The 26,090-nt window shown below is 39.6% G+C and overlaps 1 protein-coding gene and 1 long non-coding RNA gene across 12 annotated transcripts in view; one reads left to right on the top strand and one right to left on the bottom strand.

The window, feature by feature from the left end:
• Nucleotides 1-7,767, bottom strand: part of LOC147180901 (uncharacterized) — a 59,945-nt gene extending 52,178 nt beyond the window's left edge. For all 4 annotated transcript variants that reach the window (XR_015095950.1, XR_015095951.1, XR_015095953.1 and 1 more), the window contains exons 1-2: nt 7,639-7,767; nt 1,106-1,212 (exon numbers count right to left, since the gene is read on the bottom strand). This is a non-coding gene — a long non-coding RNA (uncharacterized LOC147180901). The remainder of the gene's footprint in view (nt 1-1,105; nt 1,213-7,638) is intronic.
• The window catches only part of ralyla (RALY RNA binding protein like a), a 72,571-nt gene that overhangs the window by 29,316 nt on the left and 17,165 nt on the right, over nt 1-26,090 (top strand). For 6 of the 8 annotated variants that reach the window (XR_015095948.1, XM_086084652.1, XM_086084670.1 and 3 more), the window contains one exon: nt 7,074-7,351. Coding sequence is in view for 7 of the 8 variants with exons in the window: in XM_086084652.1 (XP_085940778.1) it covers nt 7,096-7,351 (256 nt within the window). In the remaining variant the exon portion in view is untranslated. The remainder of the gene's footprint in view (nt 1-7,073; nt 7,352-26,090) is intronic. The other 2 variants (XM_086084662.1, XM_086084679.1) reach the window with 1 other exon arrangement.

The raw sequence follows: 26,090 nt of genomic DNA, 5'->3' as shown, positions 1-26,090 counted from the left end.
AACAGTGTACGCATGTTTCAAACCTCTATCTCAGATTCTTTGGAACGGAGATTTTTTTTTCTGCAATTGGGGTCGTGGTTAATGGATGACGGTCCCGGAAGCCCCACGATCGTCGCCTGCTGCTGTTGCAACTCCAGTTACCGTGCGCGACATCCTGGCTTCTAATGTCAGTGATCCCGTTTACACACTTATTTATTTGTATGTTGTTAATTTAGATTTGCTCATAGTTGGCTGGACTTAATACTGGAGTAGAGTCGCCCAATTTCAACTTTCTGCAGGCAGAAGGTTAGTTCCGCCATAACCCAGCTGGCTGCTAGACAATGTCGCATTCAAGTGACGCCACGTGGAGGTCGTTCTTGCTTTGTCCCGCTTTTACTCTCTTATTCTAACTTACATTTCATTGTACCTCTGAATATGGGTTTTCTCCAGGCACTCCGCCTTTCATGTTTGTGTGTTTAGCTGGCAACCAGTCCCAAACTTCTTCACATTAATTTGACTTTATTATTAAAACAATTTCCTGTAAAAAAAAACAAAAAAACTTTGCTTAATAATTAGATCATAAAACGTTTTTTTTTTTGATAAAGTGAAGTAAATTTACAATAAAAAAAATGTAAAATCTTGTTTCATCTTGTAAAAATTACTGTTCCCCTCTAAAATCACATATTTACACAATAGTGTACCTAATGAGCTGGCTGATGAGTGTAGCATGCATGAATGTATTTTTAGCTAGGTAAAAACTGACGACAAAAGTTTTGACGGCTTGAAAGGCTCGTTAGATGTCTCCTAAATGTCTCATGAGCCCACCCGGCGTGAACACACGGGACAAAGATCACATCTTTTGAATCCTTGCCGTTGGGCTTGTGGGGGAACTGAGCGCAAGTCAAAAAGGAAAAATAATAATGTTAAAAACTGCCAACATTATTATGACCGGGGACCAAGACAGGGAGCTTTATGTTTGCCGGGTGGTTCTTATTTGTAAGGCACTTTAATTTGATGCCAAAGTAGCACGTATATTTCAGAGCAAGCATAGCCTGTTAGAACAGATGGAATTTGCAATGAATAAAGCAGCACTTGTAGGATGATTAAAGAGAAAATAACACTCAACTCTGCCTCGGGCTTTTTATGCTGCTCCTGCTGCTCTTGGTAGTGGTGGAGAGCAGGCAGAGGATGGAGATGGAATGTTTTAGGTGGTGGGGTGAGAAGATTGGAAACCTGCAGGGAAATAAACGAGAGTGAGAACGCAGTCACAGGAAGGACGGATACAACAACAGGAAGTGAACGTGGAAGAAAATATGGAGTTTTTATCCACCCTCTGCACTCTTCTTGCAAGATTTTCTATGAAATCTTCAAGTGTGTCTGGGATTTTATTGAGCAGTTGTGAGGAAAATGGTGGATGGATGGATGGATGATGAAAGGATAGATTATGGATGGATAGGTAAATAAAAGGATACAGTATGGATGGATGGATGAATAAAAAGATCTATAATGGTAGTATTTATGCTGTTTGTGTAGTTGGTTAGGTGGATGGAGTTGATGGATGGCTGAAGAAAACGATACACTGAAAAAAATTGGGATTCATATTTACTTGAAAACGTCTAGTAAATTACTTGGAAAAATATATAGTAACGTTTTTTTTACACCAGAAATTCCAGTTAAACTCCTTGTCAAATGTACTTGGACTTTTTGAGTGCATCAACCTTTATAAAGCTTTTTCAAGTAAATATCACTCCCCTCCTCACCTCCCCCCGCCCGTCTTTCTCCGTCTCCCGCTTCCTTCTCCCTCGTCACCCTTTCTCTTCCTCCCCTCTCTTCCTGCTGCCCTGCTGCCGTCCCTTCCCCTTCTTGTTGTATCCCCCCCGTCCCGTCCCCCTCCCCTGTCCCACTTCCTCCCCCTCCCTTGGGCCGGGGGCTCCACCGGGCGGGCGGATGGGGGTATTGTGTGGTCGCTCCTCTTTACTCACTCCACTAGTTTTGCACACGTAGGGCACATAACACACTCCCTGAGGAGGGTGGGGTAGGGTGGAGACAGGGTCGTGGGGGGGAGCAGGGGCTGTTGGCCGGTGGTTTGCTCTCTGGCCGGTGGCCCCCGCGGGGCACGGTCGACGGCTCCCCTCTTTGGTGGAGGTTTTTCATGCATGCCAGATCCACCACACCAGCATCTACCGAAATTCAAACACAATCTGCTTCTTCCTCTGGTCGCTGAATCGGTGGAGGCTGATGTCTGTGGATCTCACTCTGCCTTATCTAGCCTTCCTTCCTTTCTTTAGTCTTTCCTTTGGTCTCTTGAGGTCTCTCTAATTTGTTGGAGTTTACATGTTTTTGGGGTTGGTAAAATAATCTGGTTTGTAACCCTGTGGGTAGAAGGTGGTGTCTGGTCGGTGCTGGATTTCACTTTTCTCTCTTTTCTTTGATCACTCCTTGGGTCTCCTGACTACTTCACGACTATCGGGATTCTGAATTATTCGGTTTAGGTGAAGGGTATGGGATTTTTAATAGGTTTCAGGTGAATTAATGAGCACAAAGTCACACGCACGCACACACACACAAATAATAAATAGAGAGAGCAATGATGATGACATGTTGAATAGGTAAGATTACCGAATGAACAATACTGAGCTCTCTCTAAAAAAAAAAAAAATACATCTGCAGTACACTACACTCCCCAGTGTAGATTGATGTTAGTTGTTTGGATGGAAAGCAAGATGGATGGATGGATGGATGGATGGATGGTTAGATGGATGGATGATGTGTTCTGCGCTGACCTTTTCCCCCTGCAGCTATAGTTCTTTCACTACCCCATGATGCATTGCTTTCCAATGATTGTTCAAACATTGTTCTTCTAAGATGAACTAGGCAAGTTTGTTCTAAAAATAAAACAAAACTGATATACTCACTAAGAAATCATATATATAGAAGCATTACTAATTCCAATTAGCATACATACAACATAGTTGAGCGTACATGTACATTTCCTCACACTTTCTTCTTTTCAGCTAATTAACTAGCAGAGGCCTACTCTGTAACCCCTTTGTGCTCAGCATGGGCTTCAATTCAGCGGCTCCCGGCTTTGTCCAATTAAGTCTGCTTAAATGTGCTCATGCTTGCATAATCAACCGTCTAATGACCCCAGCGCTCGCAACTATGGGCTTTGTCGGACTTTGTGCTCTCGCAAACTTTTAGGTTAATCAACTCAACAAAGCTGCAGTTGTCCTCCATTTTTGTGTGTGTGTGTGTGTGTGGTTTTAATGTAAAATTGTGTGGTATCCTGAAGGGAAATCTACTGTAGAGAATATTGCCAGGTTGAAAGGGAATCTGTGCATTCAGCATGCTCCGCTGGGAAATATATTCTTCCTACCTATAGATATCACATCTTACCATCCTTTTAGCGTTCTTAAGTTTCAATCCAGAGTCCTGTCGGTATTTGTTGGGATAAATAAATCATTGGCAGGTTGAGCTGACTTGCATCTTTCTTGGAAATTATGATGGATGGATGGATAAGTGGATTTCAATGGGGTGATGGATTGTAGATGGAAGGGTGGATGGATGGTTGAATGTTGGATGATAGATGTGTACTTGGATAACTAGATCAATGGATAGAAGAAGAGTCAGATGATGAGATGGATGTAGTTTGGCAGTTGGCTAATGTGGACGTTTAGGATGGCTGGATGGTTGGTTGGAAGTTCCTGTATCTGGATAATGAATAGATGATGAAAGACAGGACAGATAAAATGAGGTTGAATTGTCTGGTGGATTTTTTAACTGATTGGAAGAAGGTTAAATAGAGTGTAGGAGGCTCCAGTACCAGTACCCTCAACAGATTAGGATGGATGGTTCGAAGGATGCATGGAAGTATAAAGTAGTTGGATGGATGGTTCAAGTGAAAGAGGGATGAGTGAGTGAAAGGAAATAAAGGAGAATGCATGGATAAATAGAAGGATAATTTGATGATCATGTGAAGGATTGCTGCATGGATGAATGGAGGATGGTGCGAAAGACGAATGGATGCAAGGATCGATGGATGGAATAACAGAAGAATGAATAATTGATGACTGAAAGTACAGCTTGATGGAATAGTGGAATCAAAAGGAAAGGTGGATGCATTGTTCAAAGGATGGATAATTGGATGGTTTGAAAGACAGATTGATGTTTGAATAGATGGATGCGTATTGAATGAGATGTAATAGTGTTCAAGTAGTTTGGATTGATGGTTGTTTACATGTGTTGAATGATGTCTATTGCCGTCATTGTCCTTTGCTGCCAATTATGACGACGCAAACTGTTCACGCTCATATGCTCTTCACCATGAATATTAATGATCCTTGAATGTGGGAATAAACTCTGCGAGACCCCCAAAACGTCTTCTTCCCTCTTGTTACAATCAGACCTGCTGATCCCCTCGGCAGCATGCGGCATGATGGGAACAAACGCGTCGTGGTGCAGGGAGGATATAAACACGCCATGAAGCACTGTTAACACGTAAAAAGCATTACCTGCCGCGGGGCTCACTCAGTGCAGGTGATTTGTCTGACTGACGTGCACCTCCAGGAAAACTTGTTCAAATCTCCCCATACATCTTTTATTCTTTTCTCTTTTTTTTTTTACCAAGACAGTTCGCACCTCATGCAGGAAGGAAGCATATAGAGCGTGACATTAACAAGTGTGAAAATGTGTTATTTCTAAACGAGGCCTAGCACTTATAGATGTGCGTGCATCTGTCATCATGAAACATGAATAGAGTGCTCTCCTGCCTATTGACAAATTCACATGTTAAAAGATAGCCTTCCTCCGTTATCCACTGACAAACTCACCTATTCACTGTTTTGCGCTTTTTGTGAAACTAACTACCATGTATAAGATGGCGCCAAAGCCGTGCCTGACATAAAAGTAGTGCTTTTACCTTATGACAGCTACAAGAAATTGGAAAGGTTTTCGAGATACAAGCTGTCGATTAGCAGATTTGACTTTTTGTTGGTTTGACTTACGAGTGCAAATGAGATGTGGCAGATGTTTTAATTCTGTTGTTACTGTATGTTCATATAAAAATTTCTCATTAAAAAACACATTACCATTTTTTTTGTTTTCGTTTGTGAGGCTCGAATGGAACAAATAGCATTTCCATTCATTTCAATTGAGAAAGATGATTTGAGAGACAAATGTTTTGAATTATGAGGCAAGAAATAGCTCAAACCCGTATCTCAAGGAACCACTGTATAGATTTTTAGAGGTCAGATTTTCTCTATTTTTTACCATATTTAATACAAAAATCTGAAAAATAAAACTTCCTCAAATAGACACCTTTCCATCAGGAAAAACAACAACACATGTAGTAATCATCTCGGTTGATAGATGCCATCATTGGCGTTCTTTTATTAACCAAAACAGCAACACAATGCAAAGCATACAAACCATCTCCGAGATGGAGATTCCCAGCCATTTTCATTGAAGCAACCCCCTTTGCTCCCGGCTGTTTTACTGGATATTGACTGGTTTTGCAAGGCCCACAGAATATTGTGTTCCATTGCTATAAAAACATGGAACCTACCAAAAGAAAGATTCTCTTCTTTTATCAGGAAAAATATATATTTCTGTCTGTTTCCGTTTTACAGCAATTAGCATTAGAATATAGCTAAGTTTCATCATTATTCACAAATCTGTTTAGAACTGTGGGTAAATTAGCTTTTTTTCTACATGGCCCCGGTTGATCTCTTTTGCTCTGCTGCCACCTGCTGACTGTTTTTTTTTTGTAATAACTACCATTGCTTTAACGCCCTCTTCAGGTTAGAGGCTGCATCAAAGCCTTTTGTATGCTCTAGCACAGTGGTTCTCAACCGCGGTCCTCAAGTACCCTTATCTAGCCTGTTTTCCATGTCTCCCACAACCAACACAGGTGTTTCAAACGATCAGCTAATCAGCAATCTCAGCATGAAGCCGATAATGATCCTCAGCTGTGTTGGCTGTAGGAGACATGAGCTGTCTCTGAATTTGCACCCTACTCCCTATATAGTGCCCTACTGAGGGGTCACGCCATTTTGTAGTGGCGTCCGAATGTCCAGGAAAGAATATGAGGGGCACTCATAATTACCCACAATGCAAAGTAGCAAACATCGATGTTCACTCAAACGGGTTAATATAGACCACAATGCATTGCGAGTATGAGAAAAAACATGGCGCGAGCGACAGCGCAAGCACGGGAATTAAAGTGATGCATTAATATATACTACATAAATAATTAATGCATTATAGTTGAAAATATTTACAACAAAGGAACTAAAGTACAGTTTTAAAACATTTTCATTCACAATAAATAGTCGGAGAGTTATGCACCAGTGCGTCATGACCGTTACAGTGGTCAAGTGATATGCGACAAGGAGAAAGTAGTGAGCTGGCTGTCCGATTCGTCAAACAGAATGAGGGCATTACATATTAGACCACTACATAGTGTGGGGCTATGTAGTGGTTAGGGGATAAGGGTGGACACTCGGACACAGTCATGGAAAACAGGCTGGATAGGGGTACTCGAGGACCGGGGAGAACCAGTGCTCTAGCATAAAAAAAACCCATAAAACATAAAAAAAAATTATAAATACGTGTTGGGACCATGGTAAAAATAGAACGTTTTTATACCTTTTGGGGAGCAAATGAGTTTAAGGGGATGTCAGAACCCCCCACCCATCTCCCCCAAGTGAAAATGACATCACAGTTGCACAGGTCTCATGTAACAACCACAATCACAGCTCAGCTACAGAAAACAGATGAGCTGTGATTGGTGAGCCCTGAGCAACTGTGATGTCATCTTCAGTCGACAGCAAGTGGCAAAATGGCCGCCCCCTGAGAGGGATAAAAACGGCTGGATTTTGCTTCATAACTTCCACAAATGTAATATTAATCAGAATGTCATGTTTAGACTAGTGAGGTCACATATAACATATTATTTTCAAGAAATGTTTAAGGTTGGCTTCCCCTTTAACATGTGGACACTTAGCACGGTACCTGTACAGTATTAAAGATGATCGTACATTATTTGGCGGCATGTTTCAATAGATGCAATAACAACGTCCCTGGTTTTTATCCAGCAGGCACTGCGGCAGGTCTAGAATGACCGGCAAGAGCCAGACCAGCAACGTGACCAACAAGAATGACCCGCGTTCACTCAACTCCCGTGTCTTCATCGGCAATCTCAACACGGCGGTGGTGAGCAAGGCGGACATTGAAGCCATCTTTGCCAAGTACGGCAAGATTGTGGGATGCTCCTTGCACAAGGGCTACGCCTTCGTCCAGTATGCCAGCGAAAGGAACGCCCGGGCAGCCGTGGCGAGCGAGAACAACAGGGTCATTGCTGGACAGTCGTTAGGTAACGTTGATCTCGTGTTATATTATTCATGAAGAGTACCCCTCAATTAATCTGCACTATTCGGATTAGAGGGACATTAAAGAAAATGTAAGAAAGGAAACAGCTCAAGCATGAGCTGCTCCGAGCTGCTGATTGCTATGTAACTTCAAAAATGGGCTGCGTTTGAATTCAAGCGGATCGCATCGCGGGTCTCCCTCTCCGGAAATACACACATGCAAACACACACTGTTTAGACAGATGCACTATGGAAAAGCTTTTCTTTTTTGCAGTAGTTTTAAATGGCTTACCTTAATTGAAATTCTGCGTCACATTGGAGCCAAAAGTAGAATCCTGGTCGTTTACTGTGCATCTTGCGGCTCTAAATAGTAAATAAGTCATACTACACTATACACAAGACTACGGACTACTTCTTCTACTTCCATTTGATGGTTGTCAAATACTTTTGGTTCATTAGCGCCCCCTTCTTTAGCATAGATACCTATGGCTATGAAGGCCACTGGCGGTAATGCATGACTTCTTCTTCTTTCTTATCGCGGTTGACAGGTGCGTTTGGTGCATTACCGCCACATTATTAAACGGAGTGCATGCATGTGACAGTAATTGTACATTAAATGAAAGAAAAAGTGAAAGACTGCGATAATTATGCACCTATGACTGTGTCTCTTATGTCAATTTGTTTTTATTTATTTATTAACCACTGGAACCTTAGCATAAAAACCATCACAGGAATGTGAATGTCGTGATTTGGGTTAGGGTTAGTGTTAGTGTTTTACCACTTTATTTACATAGCACTGTAGTTGTAATTGATTTCAATTATTATTTATTGTTTTGGGCGGCAGGATGGATGACTGGTTAGCACGTCCGCCTCCCAGTGCAGAGGACGTGAGATCGAGTCTGGGCTTCGGCTTTCCTGGGTGGAGTTTGCGTGGGTTTTCTCCGGGTACTCCGGTTTCCTCCCACATTCCAAGGACATGCATGGCAGGTTACTTGAACACTCCAAATTGTCCATAGGTGTGATTGTGAGTGTGGATGGTTGTTCGTCTCCGTGTGCCCTGCGATTGGCTGGCAACCAGTTCAGGGTGTACCCCGCCTACTGCCCGAAGCCAGCTTGGATAGGCTCCAGCGCCCCCTGCGACCCTTGTGAGGAAAAGCGGTTAAGAAAATGGATGGATGGATGGATTTATTGTTTTGATCAGGTCATGTTTAATGATTCATTTAACTGCATTGGATTAAATTATATATATTTTCTTAATGCACCAAGTAAGAGAAAGAAGTTTCTACAATTTGCAAGTCTTCCAAATAAAAGTAAAATGGGTACTGCATGAAATCCTTAACTGAATTGAAAATCAATGTGAATCGTGAATCGGGCCTTTCTGAATCGAATCGATTTTGGAAATCAGAATCGATACCCAGCCCTACTAACATGATTATTTTTTAAATATTGAAATTGCGGGTTTTTTAAGTTATTAGTATCTCTACACCATTACTACTAGACCTCCACTAAGTTTTGATGGTGGACGGTTAATGTTGTGAAAATGCGCAAAACGGAGATACGACTTATGTCCGTTTCCATCTGTTCTTCTTTTGCGAAAATTGAGAGTTGACTCGGCGGTATACACCATAGCGATGTGATCCACCAGTAATTTAAAAGAAGAAGGACAACAGGAAGCGACTGCGTCGTGCGATGACATTGTATGAGTTTGCTTTTGTAATTCTTAATAAACCGTAGCCTTTCTTTGCTGTTTTCCATCTAAAATTGCATCTAAAATTCGCTTCTTTAATTAATTCCAAAAAGTCGCCTCCCCCGCCCCATACCTTACTTTATCAACGTCTTTCATTGATTTGTGGCTACAAACGTAGGTGTAACGTAATAGCCGGTCAAAACGTATGACGTGTATCCGGTCTTGTCTTGTTTCTATAGCCCAAATTCGCATTTTCCTTTTTTCTTTACGTTTAAAAATCCACCCTCTCCAAGCGTATTAAAAACGTATTTTGCGAATTTTGGGCCTTTTTCCAAATTTCTAGCCTTTCCAGTCAGGTTTATTTTCCGATTTCTTGAAATTTTGAATAAAAATGGGTGGATGGAGACCCCACTATTGATTCATGTCATTGAGAATCATGACTTGCAGTCTGATGCCGTTCCACTCCAGGCCTATAAGTGGCAGTAAATATGCATTATAAAGTGAGTGTCGATTTAAAACAATCCCTTATCTCTATCTTTATCTAGATTTTCTCCAAATTCTAATGCCGAAAGCAGTCATCCATTAAAACCAAACAGTCCTAGCCAACTGCTGGTTCCTCCGCTTGTCCCCAATTCAAGCACATTGTAACAGTTAAGTCAATATAAATATGCATCTTTACCCTGATCTGTCCAAAAATGCCATCCCTAGCTTGTTAGCAACAAATTTTTTCAATGTCTTCTTAGCTTTATTCCGGGGTAAAACCTAACAAGCTAACATAAAAAAAACAAAAAATGGTGATCCAAGCATACCTTTCTCTCCTAATGCATTGGTGCTGGGTGGAGATCAAGAAACTCAGCTCATCCCATCCTAATACAGCAACAGGGTTTCCCTGGTTCAAGTTGATGCAGATGTGGTACTAGTCTGATCTGTGTAAGCAGTCATCCTTCGCTATATCGCTTGTCACATTTTGCCGCATAACTGCATCGTGGACTTCGTTTGTAGTATCGCAGCATTTCACTGTGATTATTTTTCCAATAGGATTGCTACGGCATTGTTTGATATTTTGAGCGTACATCTGTCCTTCAACTTTATGCTTAAACACAATATTATGTCTGAAAGAAAATGTTTCTTCTTCTTCTTCCTCTTCTTCTTGAGCAACTGCAGGTTCTAGACCTGCTCAATGTGTAAAGTGCCTTGAGATAACTTGTGCTGTGAATGGGCATGACTGCTAAATACAATTCTTGACTTGACACACATCGTTTTGATGATGTCAGAGGTTTTTTGGAGCCAAGGCAGCCACCAACTAAGAAAGAAAGAGAAACCTCTGTTACAGGAAGGAAAGTTCGATGATCAATTACTTCTAAAACATCCGCACATTTCCGCATTTGTACTCCTATTGAATATTTTGACACATTTTTTTGTTTGCAGTTTTGATGTGACCTTACACGCCTCGCTAATAGTAGTAAAACACATACCCGAAGATGATGCACGTCCAGTGGAGCCCCTACTTAAATCCTCTCGATATTACTTATTGATTTGTTCAGTGGCTCGTCCATAGTCCTCACTCCAGCTCTCGTTGAATATAAATGGACTTCTCGCTGCAGTGAGTGGTGTTCACTTAATTGGACCGAAGTGGGTTGTGTGTGTGTGTGTGCGTGTCATGTTCATTAGGGACCAATTGCATCGACAACTGCAGTGAAAACATCCTTTCTATCCGCTTCGTAAAGCCTTTAACTGCAGGCCATATTTAAGTCGCATACTTTCTGAACCGTCCTACGAGTGTAAAATAAAGTTGACCACTGTATATTAAAAAATAAAGATAAAATGTGTTTTAAGCGACATACAACCAGGGTGTGGTAAGGGAATCATTTTAATAAAGTTGCCCATCCCTGGTCTAGACAGTACCCAAGGGTACAGGTTTGACTATATATATAATATGTACCCTGTTAAAAGGCTACAATAGCTGTACCCTTGAGGGGACTGACCCGGTAACAAGCCACTGGACCCTTACAGGTATAAATTTAGCACCTTTTTCCAACAGTAGGTAGCTGTATGAAATGTCGCAATCATCAGAAAAGATGACACATTTCATGGAGGGAATGAGGAACGCCATGTAAAAAAAAGTCACCAACGTTCAGATCAAGCTGTGAGCGAGTCATTGTCTCTCACTCTGCGTTTTATAGTAAAATATCCGCAAACAATACTTTTGTCATCACTTTCTCATTTTTGTTTTTGTTGTTTTGAATTTAGATGTTTCTTGGGTTGGGGAAGAATTCTGGTGGGTGGCCCGGTGGGTGGTGTCTGGTCGGTGCTGGATTTCACCTTCCTTGGTTTTCTTTGGTCCCCTCGGGTCTCCTGACGGCGGTGTTCGGTTTAGGTGAACGGTATGGGATTTTTTCTAATAGGTTTTTGGTGAGCTAACAAATACACGCACGCACGCACACACGCACGCACGCACATACACATACTCATACAAATTTTATATATATATATATATATATATATATATATATATATATATATATATATATATATATATATATATATATAAAATAAAGAGCAATGATGATGACATTTCCGAATGAACAATACTGAGCTCTTTAGAAAGGAAAAAAAAAAAAAAAACAGCATCAAAGTGACTGTTCTGATTTTTCACAAATGCTCGTTTTCTCCCCTTTTTGGTCAGAGACAGATGTTTTTGTTCAACGATTACATAAATGTTTGTCAATTAGTGCGCTATATGTGAAGTTGCATTACGCTATTGTGTCATTTAGTGCAACTACACCCCGAGCTAAGCTTGCACAAAATAGTCTGTAGATTCAAAATGCAGCCAATTCATGCGAAAACTGTGGACAATAGCCACATTAGCGCATTGGCCATGTTTGTACACGTAATGTGTCAGTATTACCTGTTTGAGGTGGCTAATGTGCTCAGGCTGAAACATTTGAACCCAGGTGTGGTCATTAAAAGATGATGTAGAAAAAAATGAAAGGTCGTGTGGGTGTAAAATATGTCAAGTATTTTACGTTCATAATAAATAATCCTAATTGATGGAAAGCAGCACATTAAATGTGTGTTTATAAACGTCTGCATCGCGGTTCTGAGGTTCAGGTTCGAATCCCAGCTTTAGTACTATAGCTTCCTCCCACCTTCAAAAAACATGCATATTACCGCTTGGGTCAATCGAAGAGGTAAAGAATGGCGTGTTCCATTTCTAGTTTAGTTGTGATCGTTTTCTTCTTTGCCCTCATCGGTACCCTCCTGCAATGACATCAAACATGAAGAAAATAACAAACAAAAACAAAAACAAGCAAAAAGTCAAAGAAAAGCATCCTGTAATACTGTTTCCAGCCTATAGAACAGCTGACGTTTATTTGGGATTCGTCAATGGCACTTTAAATAATGGTGTGAGTTTGAATGTGACTGGCGAACTCTGAATACAAGAATAGAAGAGAGTGTGCACACTTGTGCAACCACATTATCTCAGGTGTTTATTTTCTTGAAAATATGGCTTTCTTTCTTTTGTTTAATTGAGTTGTCCAGATTATAGGTCACATTAAAGGAGGGGGTTGGGAACATTTTGCCATTTGAACAGCGGCGAGCAGACTTTTTGTGTATGTTTTGTTGTCCAAAATGAGTGCTGGACAGTTGCCATCTCACTGCTGAGGTGCCCTTGAACACTCACGTGTGCAAAAATGGAATTTTCTCCTCAGAAGAGCTGGCGGCTCTTCTTCTTCTTTTTTCTTCTCTGCAAGGTTAGGAGCTGTGTGCTGTAAAAGCAACTGAGCATATGATTTTTTTAATTAAGCTTTTAGGCTCTACTGTCACACAATTACTCACCCCGCTGTGCCTTTTTTGCCCCCTTCTGTATTAAAGATCTTTATTAACTTGTCCCGGCAAAGTAAAGTAAGAAGATAATAAAAGAGTCAAATATGCAGCAGTCTGTCAAGAGTGAAATGAAGGACAAATGGAGCGCTAAGTAACGCAGTGTGGAATTAAATTGTTTTGGACAAGTATGTCAAAAAAGGCACACATGGAAAACAGTAAGAATTCAAATGAATTGTGGCCATCATGAGGTCGTTTGAAATTCACATTTTTAGCTGTCACATAAATCGACAAACAAGTTAGGAATGTATAAAATACATGTAAAACATCTCAACTATATTACTCATGTCCTTTTTTCCTTCCTTTCCTTCTTCCTTGCAAACATCCCCTTTTCCTTTCTTCTTTTTATCCTTCCATCTTTCTTCATTCTTCCATACATTCATGTTTCCATTCTTCCTTCAATACAACCTTCACACCTTCCTTCTTTCCTTCCATCCTGACTTCCTACCTTATTTCCCTCCTTCCTTCTATCTTTCTTCCCTTCCTTTTTTTCTGTCTTACATTCCTACCTTTAATACATGACCCTGTTCTATCAACCCTTTCCACTTTCCTTCTTTTCCCCCTCCATTCCATCATTCTTTCATACATCTGTTCCTTCCTTCCTTTCATCCTTTTTTCAGACTTCCTACCTCTGTCCCTTTCTTCCTTTCATCATTGCATCTTTCCCTCCCTGCCTTTATTCCTTCATTGTTTCCTTCATTTCTTCCATCCAGCATTCCACCCTCCCTTCCTATATGCATTCCTGCTTTCCACCCTTACTTCTTTCCTTACTTCATTTCATACATAACCTTTTTCTCAATCTGTCCTTCCCTCCTTCCTTCTTTACTTTCCCCTTCATTCCATCTTTCCTTTCATCCCATCCTTTTCCTTCCTTCTTGCCTCCATTTATCATTTAATCCTTCTTCCCTCCCTCCTGAAATTCCTTCCTTCCTTCCTTACACTCACCTTCGATCCTTCCTCCACTTATTCCTTCTCTACTTTTTTTCCTTCTTTTCATCATTAATTTCATACATCCTTTCCATTCCTTCTTTTCATTCTTAAATTCTTCCTGCCTCCCTCCGTTTCATCATTCTATCCTTTCATCTTCCTTCCCTTAATTTCCTCATTCTTTCCTTCCATCCTTTTTCATCTTCCATCCATCCTTCCACCCTCCCATCCTATCTTCCTTCCTTCTTTCCTACCTTAATTCTTACCCTACTTGCTTCACTTTTTCTTCAAGCCTTCCTCCCATCCATCATTCCATAACTTTTTCTTCATTTTACGCGGTGTCCCTCCTTTCCTCCCTCCCTTTTTTTCAGTCTTCCCTACCACAATTCTTCCCTTCTTTCCTTCCATCCTTCTTAAACTCCTTCATCCATCCTTCCACCTTCCCTTTCTGTCTCCTCTGTTTCTTTCCCTCCTCTCTCCCTTCTATTACACCCCTCTTCCATCCCCCGCCCCTCGCACTTTTCTTCACTTGTTAGTTTCCTTCACCTTCCTAGCCTTCCGTCCTTCATTCTTTTGTCTTCCCTCACGCCATCATTCCTCCCTCCCACCTTTCCTGCTTTTCTTCTTTCATGTTTCTCTCCCTTCTTTATTATTTACGGCTTCTTTCGGTTACTTCATTCATTTCACACCTACACCATCCTTTTTTGCCTTTCATCCTTCCATCCATTCTTCCTATTTCCTGCCTCCCTCCCTCTCCCTTCCTTTTATCATGGCATTTTTCCTACTTCCCTTCTGTAGTCCCTTCCTTTCTTTCCGTCTATTCTCCCACCTTCTTCCTCCCTTCTTCAGTCTCCCTTCATTCCTTTTATACATCATTATCCAGCCTTCTATTCATTCTTCTTTCCTACTTCCTTCCTACTTGTAACCTCTTACTTTCTCCCCTTCCTCAATTCCTTCCCTCGATCCTTCCGCCTCCCTTCCTGCATCCCTTCTTTCCTTCCAACTGTCATTCCTTCCTTTCCTCCTTGCTCTGCCCTTGTAAGTCTCCTTTCATCCCACCCTGTATATACAGTATAGACTAGTTTTAAAAATGCACAAGAAGTGTGAGGGTTCCGCTGCAGGTGTGACTGGGTCGGCCCTCTCAAGATGAACTTGTGCACCTTATCTTTAAAACATGAAGTTCACTTTAGCCTGCAGTGGAGGTGCGCTGTCGAGAGGTTTTGCAGTAACGATAGGCAGGCCTGGTAAAAGTTGACAAGGTCAAGTCCAAATCACGCTGAGATGCTGTTATGTATATTGTGTGCTACCTTAATTAAGGTTATTCACTTATGACTGGCTAATGTCCAATCAGATGGGTGGCGACTGCTGCTGACTCATGCATTATGGAGACTTGATTATGTTTTAGTATATGTCTGCTAAATCAAGATTAGGCTTCTTGTACTGTGTAATAGTCCTGCAGTGCCTCTTTGTGGCTGAAACGCCACACTGCAATTTCTCACTGATGATGTCATTTTAGGCTTCCACAATCCAGGTCCTCGAGGGCCGCAGTCCTGCAGGTTTGAGATGTTTCTGTACTTCAACACACCTGATTCCTATAATCAGCTCATCAGCAAGCTCTGCAGACACCTGAAAATGATCCTCATCAGGTGTGTTGGAGGACATGAACATCTAAGACCTGCTAGACTCCAGCCCTCGAGGGCCAGTAATGGGGAAGCCTGATTCATACGGTAGTGTTTAGATGGTTTTCAAATGTTTGCATTTTTTAATAACTGTACTTTAAATACAAAGGGTACTTCTTCTCCAATTTTAATAATGTTTGTTTATTCATTATAACTTATATTTTATTTTGCTGTGTTTTTTCTTTTTTAAGACAAAAAAAAAAGGTTGTGCTTTACCTTGACTAGTTTCGGCGACGACTGCCGCCTTCCTCAGAAGCTGTCAAACTGACAGTTGTGACGTGTCTTATCAACTGATGTTCCTGGGCGTAGCCGGCGTGTCGGAGCGGTCATGTGACGCTCCGCGCCGACTACGCCCTCCATCGCTCGATGGTCTCCAGAGAAGTGGATCCCATGTGTGGGAATGTTAAAAAGTTCCTTCGCCCCTGTTTAGTGTGTCCGGTCCCCGTTTCCTGATCTCTATTGCTTCTTTTATCCATCTTTTGTATTTCTGTTCTTCTGTTCCAATGATGCTTGCTTTGTCCCAGTCCATGATGTGGTTTTCTCGTTTGCAGTGGTCTGATATGGCGGATTTTAGGTTGGGATGTCTGCATTCAGTTTCATCCCATAAACGTAAAAAATGACAAAAATGGACATGAGTGTTTTTCACAGGACAGCATCGATATGTAGATATATATTTTTTATTATTTTGCCGGATATATTTATTTTGTTCTTTAATTTTTCAACTTAACAGAATGTCAGAATTTGGTTTTTTTAAGTTTGTGTATGTGTGTTTTAAATTATGTATAATTTTTGATATTTTTGGGCCTCTTTTGGTATCGACCTCTATTCCATGCATATATGCATTTGCCACCTTTGTGAACACTAGATGGTGCTAGTATTAAACACAATACTTTCAGAGATTTTTTCTTTTGGAGTACAGCTGCAATTCCCATATGATGGTAATGAGATGTATTAATAATAATATACAGTTCTAAGGTGGCTTCATCTCAAGTGGCCCCGAAGGCGGCAACAGCTGTGGGACTGATTAAGTCTGATATTAAGTCTGCACTCTTTGAATTCAATTGAAAGAGATAAAGGGCAAAACAAAAGCCGGCAAAATTCCATTTGGAAGATAGAAGCACACATTTTCACTGAGCGAGGTCAGCCCGGTTTTTCATCCCAGCTTCAAGTGCAGCAACGAGAAAGATGCATGAATTTTACAAGAGAAATCTTCAAACTGACTCGTTTTTTCGTAAAAATTATTCATTTGCGCAGATCTTCAAATAATGATATATAATATCTTTCCTCAAACGCAGGATATGTGACTTGCCTGTTTTCAGGGTGCAGTCACGTGACGTTTGCAAGCGGAGCACTGTGGCGTCACTTTCAGTCGACAGCAGATGGCAGTACAGCACATAATGGCAGCCCACCTGAGATGGATAAAACTGAGTGGTTTTTTTCTGCTCAATTCATATTTCACAAATGCAATATTTATAAGAATGCTGTGTTTAGATTAGTTGGGGCGTATAGAACATATTGCAAAGAAAATATTTACATAAACATATTTACTTTTACAGTCCATATATTTTAATTCACAGCGTTAATTTGACAATTATATGATTGCAAAATTATACTTTCTTTCACTTTTTTAAACAAAGAACAGATGGTGACACTGGGTAGCTGTCATGTATTGGCAAATTAATGATCGCAAAAAAAAATTATAATAATATTGTGAGATAAAAAATTTAATTGTAATATGAGCACTTTCATAGCGGTCACATTTAGTGAGGGAATGGTCTTGAATTTGTTCAAAGAGACCTTAAAAATGTATAAATTTTCAATTGTTTTGTAGTTTGGAGTCTCTTTATTGAGTCTAATTATTTCTCAATTAGACTCTCGGTAGGTCCACATGAACAAATAAACGCCTCAAATAGAGGCCTTCTTTAAAAACAACACAAAAAATAAAGAACAAATTAATGTTACATATACAGTTTTAATTTGGCAAACATAGCAACGTTTCTTAGGACTGTAACATAAGCCCATGCCAGTGGTCACATTTAATGAAAGGGAGGTCTTAAATTTCTTCAAGGGGTCCATAAATGCCTTACATTTACCTTCCTTAAATCTATATATATGTTAACTCATTCACTGCCATTGACAGTTATAGACGTCAAAAATTATTTTGAACTATTTCTATTAGTTTAACGTTTTTTTCCAATTTTGCTAACAAAGTATGAAAACCTTTTTTTTTTATTGTACATTTAGAACAGATATAAAGTGTGTGTTTAATTGTGAATTAACTCATGAAGTCATGCAATTAATTATGATTTGAATTGCCCAACGCTCCTAATTTTGAATTGTAATTAATCACATGACTTCAATAGTTAACTCACGATTAATCATAAATGTTATATCTGTTCTAAATGTACAATGAAAAAAAATTGTTAAACTAGTAGAAACAGTTCAAATGCATTTTTGACATCAATAGCCGTCAATGGCAGTGAATGAGTTAAAGAGAGACAGTGACTCAATTGGTCACTATGTGAATCTACTTAAATAATTACCTTACCTCAAATATATATCCCCTTTATCATACAAAAAAAAAACATGGTAGTATTTGCTTTTTTCATTTTTATGAGCGAGATTAGCTGGCATATTTAGCCTGGCCATAATGTTAACCATATGACATAAGAACATTAACATTTGGCCTTCACTGTTTACCTGGTTGGATAGATACGTTTTTCAAAGCTAATATTTCTGTCACTTCAGGTCAGAATAAGAGGCACTTCATCTTGTCGGATGAGCCTCTCACTTCAATGTACAAAACCACTTACCGCAAATACAGCCACAGGTGGGAATTAAAGTAACAAAAAAGTAACAAAGATCACGGGAAACGTATCACATTTTATTTAGGAATTGCAGTTGAGTAAAAGCATAAGTTACCAGAAATAGTTTAATATAATAGAAGAGTATAATAGAAGTCAGTCAAGGCAAAAATATCCCAAAAAGTGATGCAAAAAAGCAATTGGTCAATAATTAAACATGGGTCAACACTTAAAATGAGGAAGAAAACGAGGAAGGCTAGAACGTGACTAGGAGGTGTAACGAACTAGGGATAAGAAAAAATGAGATGCAAGGTTAATAAATACACGAGGAAGGGAATAATACGGTGGAGGTGAGCAGGGGCGTGCAATGACCTTTAGAGGGGCAGGTGCTCAAAGCAACAACAAAAAGGGGTACATAATAACATGCCTGCACTATCCAATAAGGGTGTTGAAAAAAATCGATTTGGCAATATATCGCGATATTACAGTGCGCAATTATCGAATTGATTCAATACGCGGCCAAATCGATTTTTAAACATTACTTTTTGATGGAAATATTCAACAAAATGTGTTACTTTGGGTTAGGGTTCACACTTTAAGCATGGAAAAATGTGATGTTAATGAAACATTAAGCCTTAATATTTTATTTCAGTGCTGTTCAAACATGAAACAGACTGCAACCTGTTTGTTAAATAAAGTGGCTAATAAGCCTGAAGTTTCAGATAAATATATTTTCATACAAATCTTACATTGTAAATGTACAAGTTTACTGATTAGTATTTTCTACATTTGAGCTTTAAAAAAGTCGCAATAATCAATTTATAGATTTGTATCGTATCGTATTAATCGAAATTGTTAGAGGGTGTATGTAGATTTGTGTGTGCGTACGTGTGTGTGTGTGTGGGGGGGGGGGTATCCATTGTAAAATTCTTAATTGAAATAATGGCTAAACAATAACTCACACAAAAACGATTATGTAAAATGTACATTAAATTTACATTTTAAATAACAAAACTAGGATTTTCCTTTAGTGCAAGTAGCATAAAAAAATTATTACTTTACATTTAGCTTAATTTAGGTAAGAGCAAATGCCTTTTATTTTTATTTTTCTGCTGGTGTAGATGATAATATTTCATTATTGGGACTGTACTCAACACTTACTGTAACTGCCACATCTCAGCAAGCTACATTGTTTGTTTTTGATAAAACGCTGTGATTGTTGTTGTTTTCTTCTTTTTTGGGAGGGGGGGGGGGTTCTTCATTGTCCCCCTAATTTATGAATATGATCATGTCGCAATTTCCACTTATATTTCGAAGTATATTTCAATTCAGCTATCATTGAGTACATGCTACAAGTTGGAGTCTTCAGGAAGATTTTATTAAAATTCTGAGTGAGAGTTACAAATTCCGACATATTCTGTGTACCTTAAACGCATCAGTAGTTGGAGAAGAAGCTCCATGCCCGTCCCAAGTAAAGACGAACATTAGTTTTACCGGAGATTTTTGCCACTGCTATATTGGATGAGAAGGATCGTGGTCTTTATGAAATTGAGGGGGACATCTTCCTGCGCCCAAATGTCAGACTTTATCGTAGTTGCGAGCCTGACTACAACTTTTTTTCACATTTCAATTGAAGCTGGTAGGCTAGCTAGCACGCAGTATGCTGTGTGATCATGTCGACAAGATCTATCAAATAAAGGCATTAGTTTTGCTTGAGTTTTCTGCATTCTATGACCTTGGCTTTTGTTTACTGTGTGTGAGACTACGTAAATACAAACAGAGAGACCAACTTACCAACCGCAGGTGTAGTGGCGACTCGCGAGCCACCTGGCAGGATGGGGCGCGTCTCGTAGTATGACGTCATCCAAGGATAACGTAATAATAATTAGTTTTATGGAAATGATGTTGCTGAATTTTAGTTTTGAAAGGCAACAAAACATTCACAAACTATTTTAAAAATATATATAAAATAGATCAATAAATGGACAAAGGGACATTTTGGGCATCAGTGCCAAAAGGGCACCCATAGATGCACCCATAGAACACACATTTTTGCACCACTTAAATGTTCTGCTCCTTTTGGTGTGCAGAGTCACGTTTGCTCAGTAAGCTGCAGTTTAATTATTCATTTTTCACAGAGGATAAACAACACGTAAGTATTGTTATATTGTCTGTCTACTTGTGTGGCTGCATCGTTTGTGTTCAAATATTTGTTGCTTATACGGTTATGACACCGCAACTCTGATGCCGTTCTTTAGCTTATCTATGTGTTTTGCATTGTTTGTTTGCATTCCAAGCCCTAAAATAGCAAATAAAACAAAATCAACCCATGACAGACAATATTTCACCATGCTGAGAAATAAAGTAGTCCGATCCTTAAGAAAAGTAAAGGTCGATTTTTTTTCTCACCAAAATTGAAAAATCTCATGGAAATGCTAAAATAATATGGAATCAGTTAAGAAAAATGACAGGTAATTATCCCAAAGAGCACAACACAACTAACAAATAATACTCAAATTGTAGCAGAGGTATTCAATCGCTATTTTATTAATTCTGTGTCTGACAGTTTTACATCTACTGACACGTGCGCTTTATCAATAGGCACAAACCAACAAATTTTCAATTTAATAAACATCACAGAAACAGAAGTATCGCAGACCATAAAATCACTTGGACCATCCAAATGTAAGGACATTTTTGATATGGACACAGTGATGCTTAAGGACCTCATTACGACATCAGTCACACAACCCATCACGAACAAAGTTTGTTCCCAAGCATTTGGAAATCAGCTGTTCTTTCTCCCATTTCTAAAAGCGTCGATCCTCATTCCATGGCAAATTATTGCCCACAGTGTCTAAGATTGCAGAAAAACTGGTGGCAAAACAAATAATTAACCATTTAAACACCACACCCTATGTTCTCCATCCCGTGCAGTTTGGCTTTAGAGCCTGCCACCTGTTTCCTCACTGACAGCATCAGAGCTCTGCTTGATCGAGGTGGGGTTGTTAGCGCTGTGTTCCTCGTTCTCAAAAAAAGGCCTCACAGAATCTTGTTGTCAAAATGATGCCGTTTTAATTTCTCCCCAAATGCAATCAAGCGGATTGAGTCTTATCTGTCTGGCTGTTCCCAACATGTCAGAGTCCAGTCATGTAGATCAGCAGCCCTGAATCTCTCCACCGGTCTTCCCCAAGGCTCAATTTTAGGGCCCTTGTTGTTCTCAGTTTATAGAAATGACCTTCCATCTGTCTGTGCTGATGTCGCCGTTCAAATGTATGCTGATGACACTGTTGCTTACGTTCATGGCAATAATGTGGCTCAGGTGGCTCAGAAGCTGTCCGATTCCATAGTTCATATCACAGCTTGGTTAAAACACTCCTTTTTGCAGTTAAATACATCTATAACTGTGGCAATGTTTTTCACTAAGTCCAGCAGCAGAGATAATGATGAGCCTGATGTTTTTGTTTTAGGGGAAAGGCTCCAAATTGTTCCCAATTACATTTATCTGGGTCTGTAATCGTGTCCATTTTAACCTCAATAATTTTTGACATGTTCGCCATCAGATGTCAACACAGGCAGCAAAAATGTATATGCATGCTATGGTCTTTTTTATCACCTACTGTTTACCCATTTGGTCTCAAGCTAATATTACATCCTTGAAACCTTTACAATTACTTTACAAGCGAACTGTAAAAATTCTTGATACAAAACCTAATAGCTCACATCATTGTCCAATATTACAAAAATATAAGTTACTCACCTGGGAAAACATGGTCAAATATTCATATCTATGTCTTATCCATACAATAATTTATGGTCTATCATCCCCTCCTCTCCGCCATTTTATTAACATCAGAACAACTGATCATAGGAGAACCAGAGGTGCAGTTCCCTTTAGGAAAAGTGCTTTTGGTCAAACTGCTTTATCTGTCCGAGCTGCTACCGAGTGGAATCTCACTCCTGTTCACATCAGAAATCTAGACACATACATTACATTTAAACTCCAACTTAAAAAAAATATTTTTATTTTACTGGGGTGACATTTACAATCTGTCTCGGGACTGCAGATGAAAAATAGCCTTTTGCCTAATTCTGGCATATTTACTGAAATGTTTATTAACATGTACTGTCCCTGATACAAATACATCAAACAAAATCAATCAATTCAGCTAAACTGACTTATCTGAAGCAAAATGATATGGTTTTACTTTAGAATTGTCCATTATCTGCCTAACTGTTAAATAAGTTGAGTTTACTGCCACTGTACAACGCTCATATCTCAAATTTTTACTCTCAAGTCAAAGCCTAAAAATCACCCGAAAACAGCTTGTATCTAAAAAAAACAAAACAAAAAAAACTTGGAAGCTCGCTCAGTCGCATCTCAAGGCACCATGTACAAATATTTTCTCCTTTCCAAAATACAGGAAAATTTTTTAAACCATTACTTGATTAAACTCCTTAAATGTGTCTTGTGTAGCTTCCCTATACATCAGATTTTTTTCATTTTTAAGCACATTTTATTTTCCATTTTTATTCATTTAAAGGAGCACTAAGGAACCTTTCAACCTTAATCAAATATAAATTTGATAACGAAACATCAACTTAAAACTAGTTGAATGTCACCTTTGCCATGGCCTGTGAGGGCTTGTATTATTTTTTACTGGTACTAAGCAACTTTGAGGAGGATGGTAGGAACACTGCCACACAAAAAACTACAAATATGCTGACTGCTTTATGTCATACTTCACTTTCTCCATTTCCCATTCATTAAAAAGACGGAAGTCAATTTGTGCGTTTGTGAGTTCAAAAACAACGCAATGCGCTTGTTCTCATGCCCCCATGTCTTCCGTCAGGCATAACATTATCGCTTTTGTCCATATAGCGCCACCATAATCAAGTCAGTGTTTCTCACACCATTTTAATACTTGGGCGAGCCACCCAAGTAAACTGGCTACCAACCAAATAGATTTCAAGCAAATAAAAAAATAAAAATGCCTCGGAGTTTGAACTCATTTTCGGAGTTCAAACACCCAAGCAAATGAAGCTAAGCCGAACATACCTTGAAAACAGGTAGCCGAGTGAAGCCGAGTGATGCCGAATGCTCACGTTGCGGTAGTTGAGACGATGCACTGCTCATTTCCAGTCAGACATTAGTTGGCCGTCACTCACTTGTGGCTCATGAGGTTAGAGGAGACGCAAGTAGCATACTTGGACTGGGAACACCCCCAACCGGCCCACCAACCCCGGAGTCCACCCACCCGAGTCCACCCATATAAATAGATTTCAAATCTGTGGGAAACACTTAAGTCCCTTAGTGTTGCTTTAAACAACTGCAATTAACAATAAAAATGACTTATTATTTACCCCCGCCCCCTCAAAATAAATATATAAATATTTTTACCTTACAAATAATATTATTAATAGAAACTTCCCATAGAAATGAATGAAATTATCTGTTCCTGAGTCAATGCGCAGCCATCACGGAATTAAACATTTTGAATTAGGAGCATTTTCGAAGGGCAGGAATACACCGGCGCCTAATCTGTGTGACAAAAATCGGCCGGGCAGGATTAGCACCTGCCAGTTTACTGAAGGGGTATTTTAGGCAAACCCCCCCACCCCTCACTTTACCCCCCGGGATACTTTGACAAATGGTATGGTCTGAAGCGGCTTGGTTGGGAGTCAGGCGCTGGAAGCACACTCACTCACTCACTCACACACACACACACACACACACAGGCTGTCTGTTTTTGGGGAGAAGGAGAGGGAGGAAGAAGAGGCAAAGTCAAGCATCTTTTCGCGTCTTTTCTGTCCGTTCCCGACATGTACAAAGGCAGGCGCCGTCGTATTCAGAGATGTGAGTATATATACTATACAGGAGGAGAGTGTTAGAATCCATGTTGGATGAAAATGTATTTGCAATAGTCTCAAAAGTAGTTTTATTTTGATTGCTTTTGCTCTAACTGTTACTACATGTCTTTTGCATGTCAATTGGGCACAATATATTGGATTGATGAGTTTCAATGCTCATTACGTACATGTCATTTACCAAGAACGGGAACATGCATGGCACATATAATCTGTCAGACTCAAAAGTATTAATTTACACGGGGGGGTTTTGGATCATGTTGGAATTTTTTGTTGGTAACAGTACGGTTCAAAAATCTCCATCGTGAGTTTAATGTGTCATTGGAACCTGATTGTTTTGATGGATGATTAAGGTAGCCTATGTCTCGATCAAAAAGGATGATTTTAGTGTAATATATTTTTTTTAATTACATGGTGTTTAATAAAGAAATGTTTACTTAATTTTCACTTTCCACCCCCAAAATATATAGATACAGGTACCCTTTAATAGACGCAGTAACTCAAATTAGTCATGGCACGTCCAACTGATTTATGTTATATTTAATTTTGTTAGAATTTTGAAAGGGTGACACGGTGGTTGACTGGTTAGCACGTCCGCCTCCCAGTGCAGAAGACGTGAGATTGAGTCCGGGCTTCGGCCTTCCTCGGTGGAGTTTGCATGTTCTCCCTGTGCTTGTGTGGGTTTTCTCCGGGTACTCCGGTTTCCTCCCACATTCCAAAGACATGCGTGTCAGGTTAATTGATCACTCCAAATTGTCCATAGGTGTGATTGTGAGTGTGGATGGTTGTTCGTCTCTGTGTGCCCTGCGATTGGCTGGCAACAAGTTCAGGGTGTACCCCGCCTACTGCCCGAAGGCAGCTGGGATAGGCTCCAGCGACCCTTGTGAGGACAAGTGGTTAAGAAAATGGATGGATGAATAATTTTGATTATTAAAAAAAAATTTTTTTACTACATTAAAAGCCATTTTTTCATGACCAAAAAAACCCAATGTTTTTCCTCATAAAAAAAGAAAGAATGAAATTACCAGTTCCAGAATTTTCATTTTCTTTTGACTGGTATAAAGTCTGAAAAACAGTTTAAGTCGAATAGTATGCATGTTATTTATTTAATTTTAACATCTCTTTAATTCAAAAGAGTTTATGTCTCCACTATATATAGGCAGTTACGTTAACTTCTATATGCCATGCACATTCAGCCAATCAGCGGGCAGGCGTGTTCTTTGAACTAACACGAAAATGCAGACACACTAAACTTTTGCTAAAGATAAACTGCGGTTATACTGAACGTGAGTTGAAGTATTCTCGCGATGTGATTACTGAACTAAGAAAGTCAATAGAGTTTGAGTAGATTGTTGCGAAATGTTTCCAAACAACTTCATGCAGATAAGAAGTGGACGAACTATGTAACTTAATCAGATTCCAATGCGAGCCAAAAAAGAGCAGACAGCAGGAGCAGAATGTGGAACCAGGAAGTTGGTCTAGCTGGTAAGTAAGTAAGGATGGTTTACAGCTGATGAACCATGATAGCAATAGTATTTAAATAGTATTTGCAACCCCCCGTCCACAGCCCCCCCCCCCCTCCTACCCTCACCCCGGCCACCTGAATGACGATGTTCATACTTCTTTTTTTTTTTTCGATTAATGTCAGAGATGTTATAAACATGTAAACATTACATGATATGTTTAACCATTAATATAATTTTTTCTTTGAAAAAAAGTAGTTTTACTTTTTCCAATGCATTCCAGTGTGTCAATTATACGTGGATTTGCCACCGACGGCTCAACTGTAAAGTTGTTTAAATAGATATATTTCTCCATTTTATGATCCAGTCAGTGATCAAGTGTCAGTTTTTTTTCAAACTCGCTGATCGACCCCAAAAATCCTGATCGCGTA

This window comes from Leptonotus elevatus, chromosome 1, assembly GCF_054856555.1.
Source record: "Leptonotus elevatus isolate MCC_2025b chromosome 1, RoL_Lele_1.0, whole genome shotgun sequence".
NCBI classification, from domain to species: Eukaryota; Metazoa; Chordata; class Actinopteri; order Syngnathiformes; family Syngnathidae; genus Leptonotus; species Leptonotus elevatus.
Note: the sequence above shows the minus strand (reverse complement) of the source record. Positions and strands in the feature narration are given on the sequence as shown.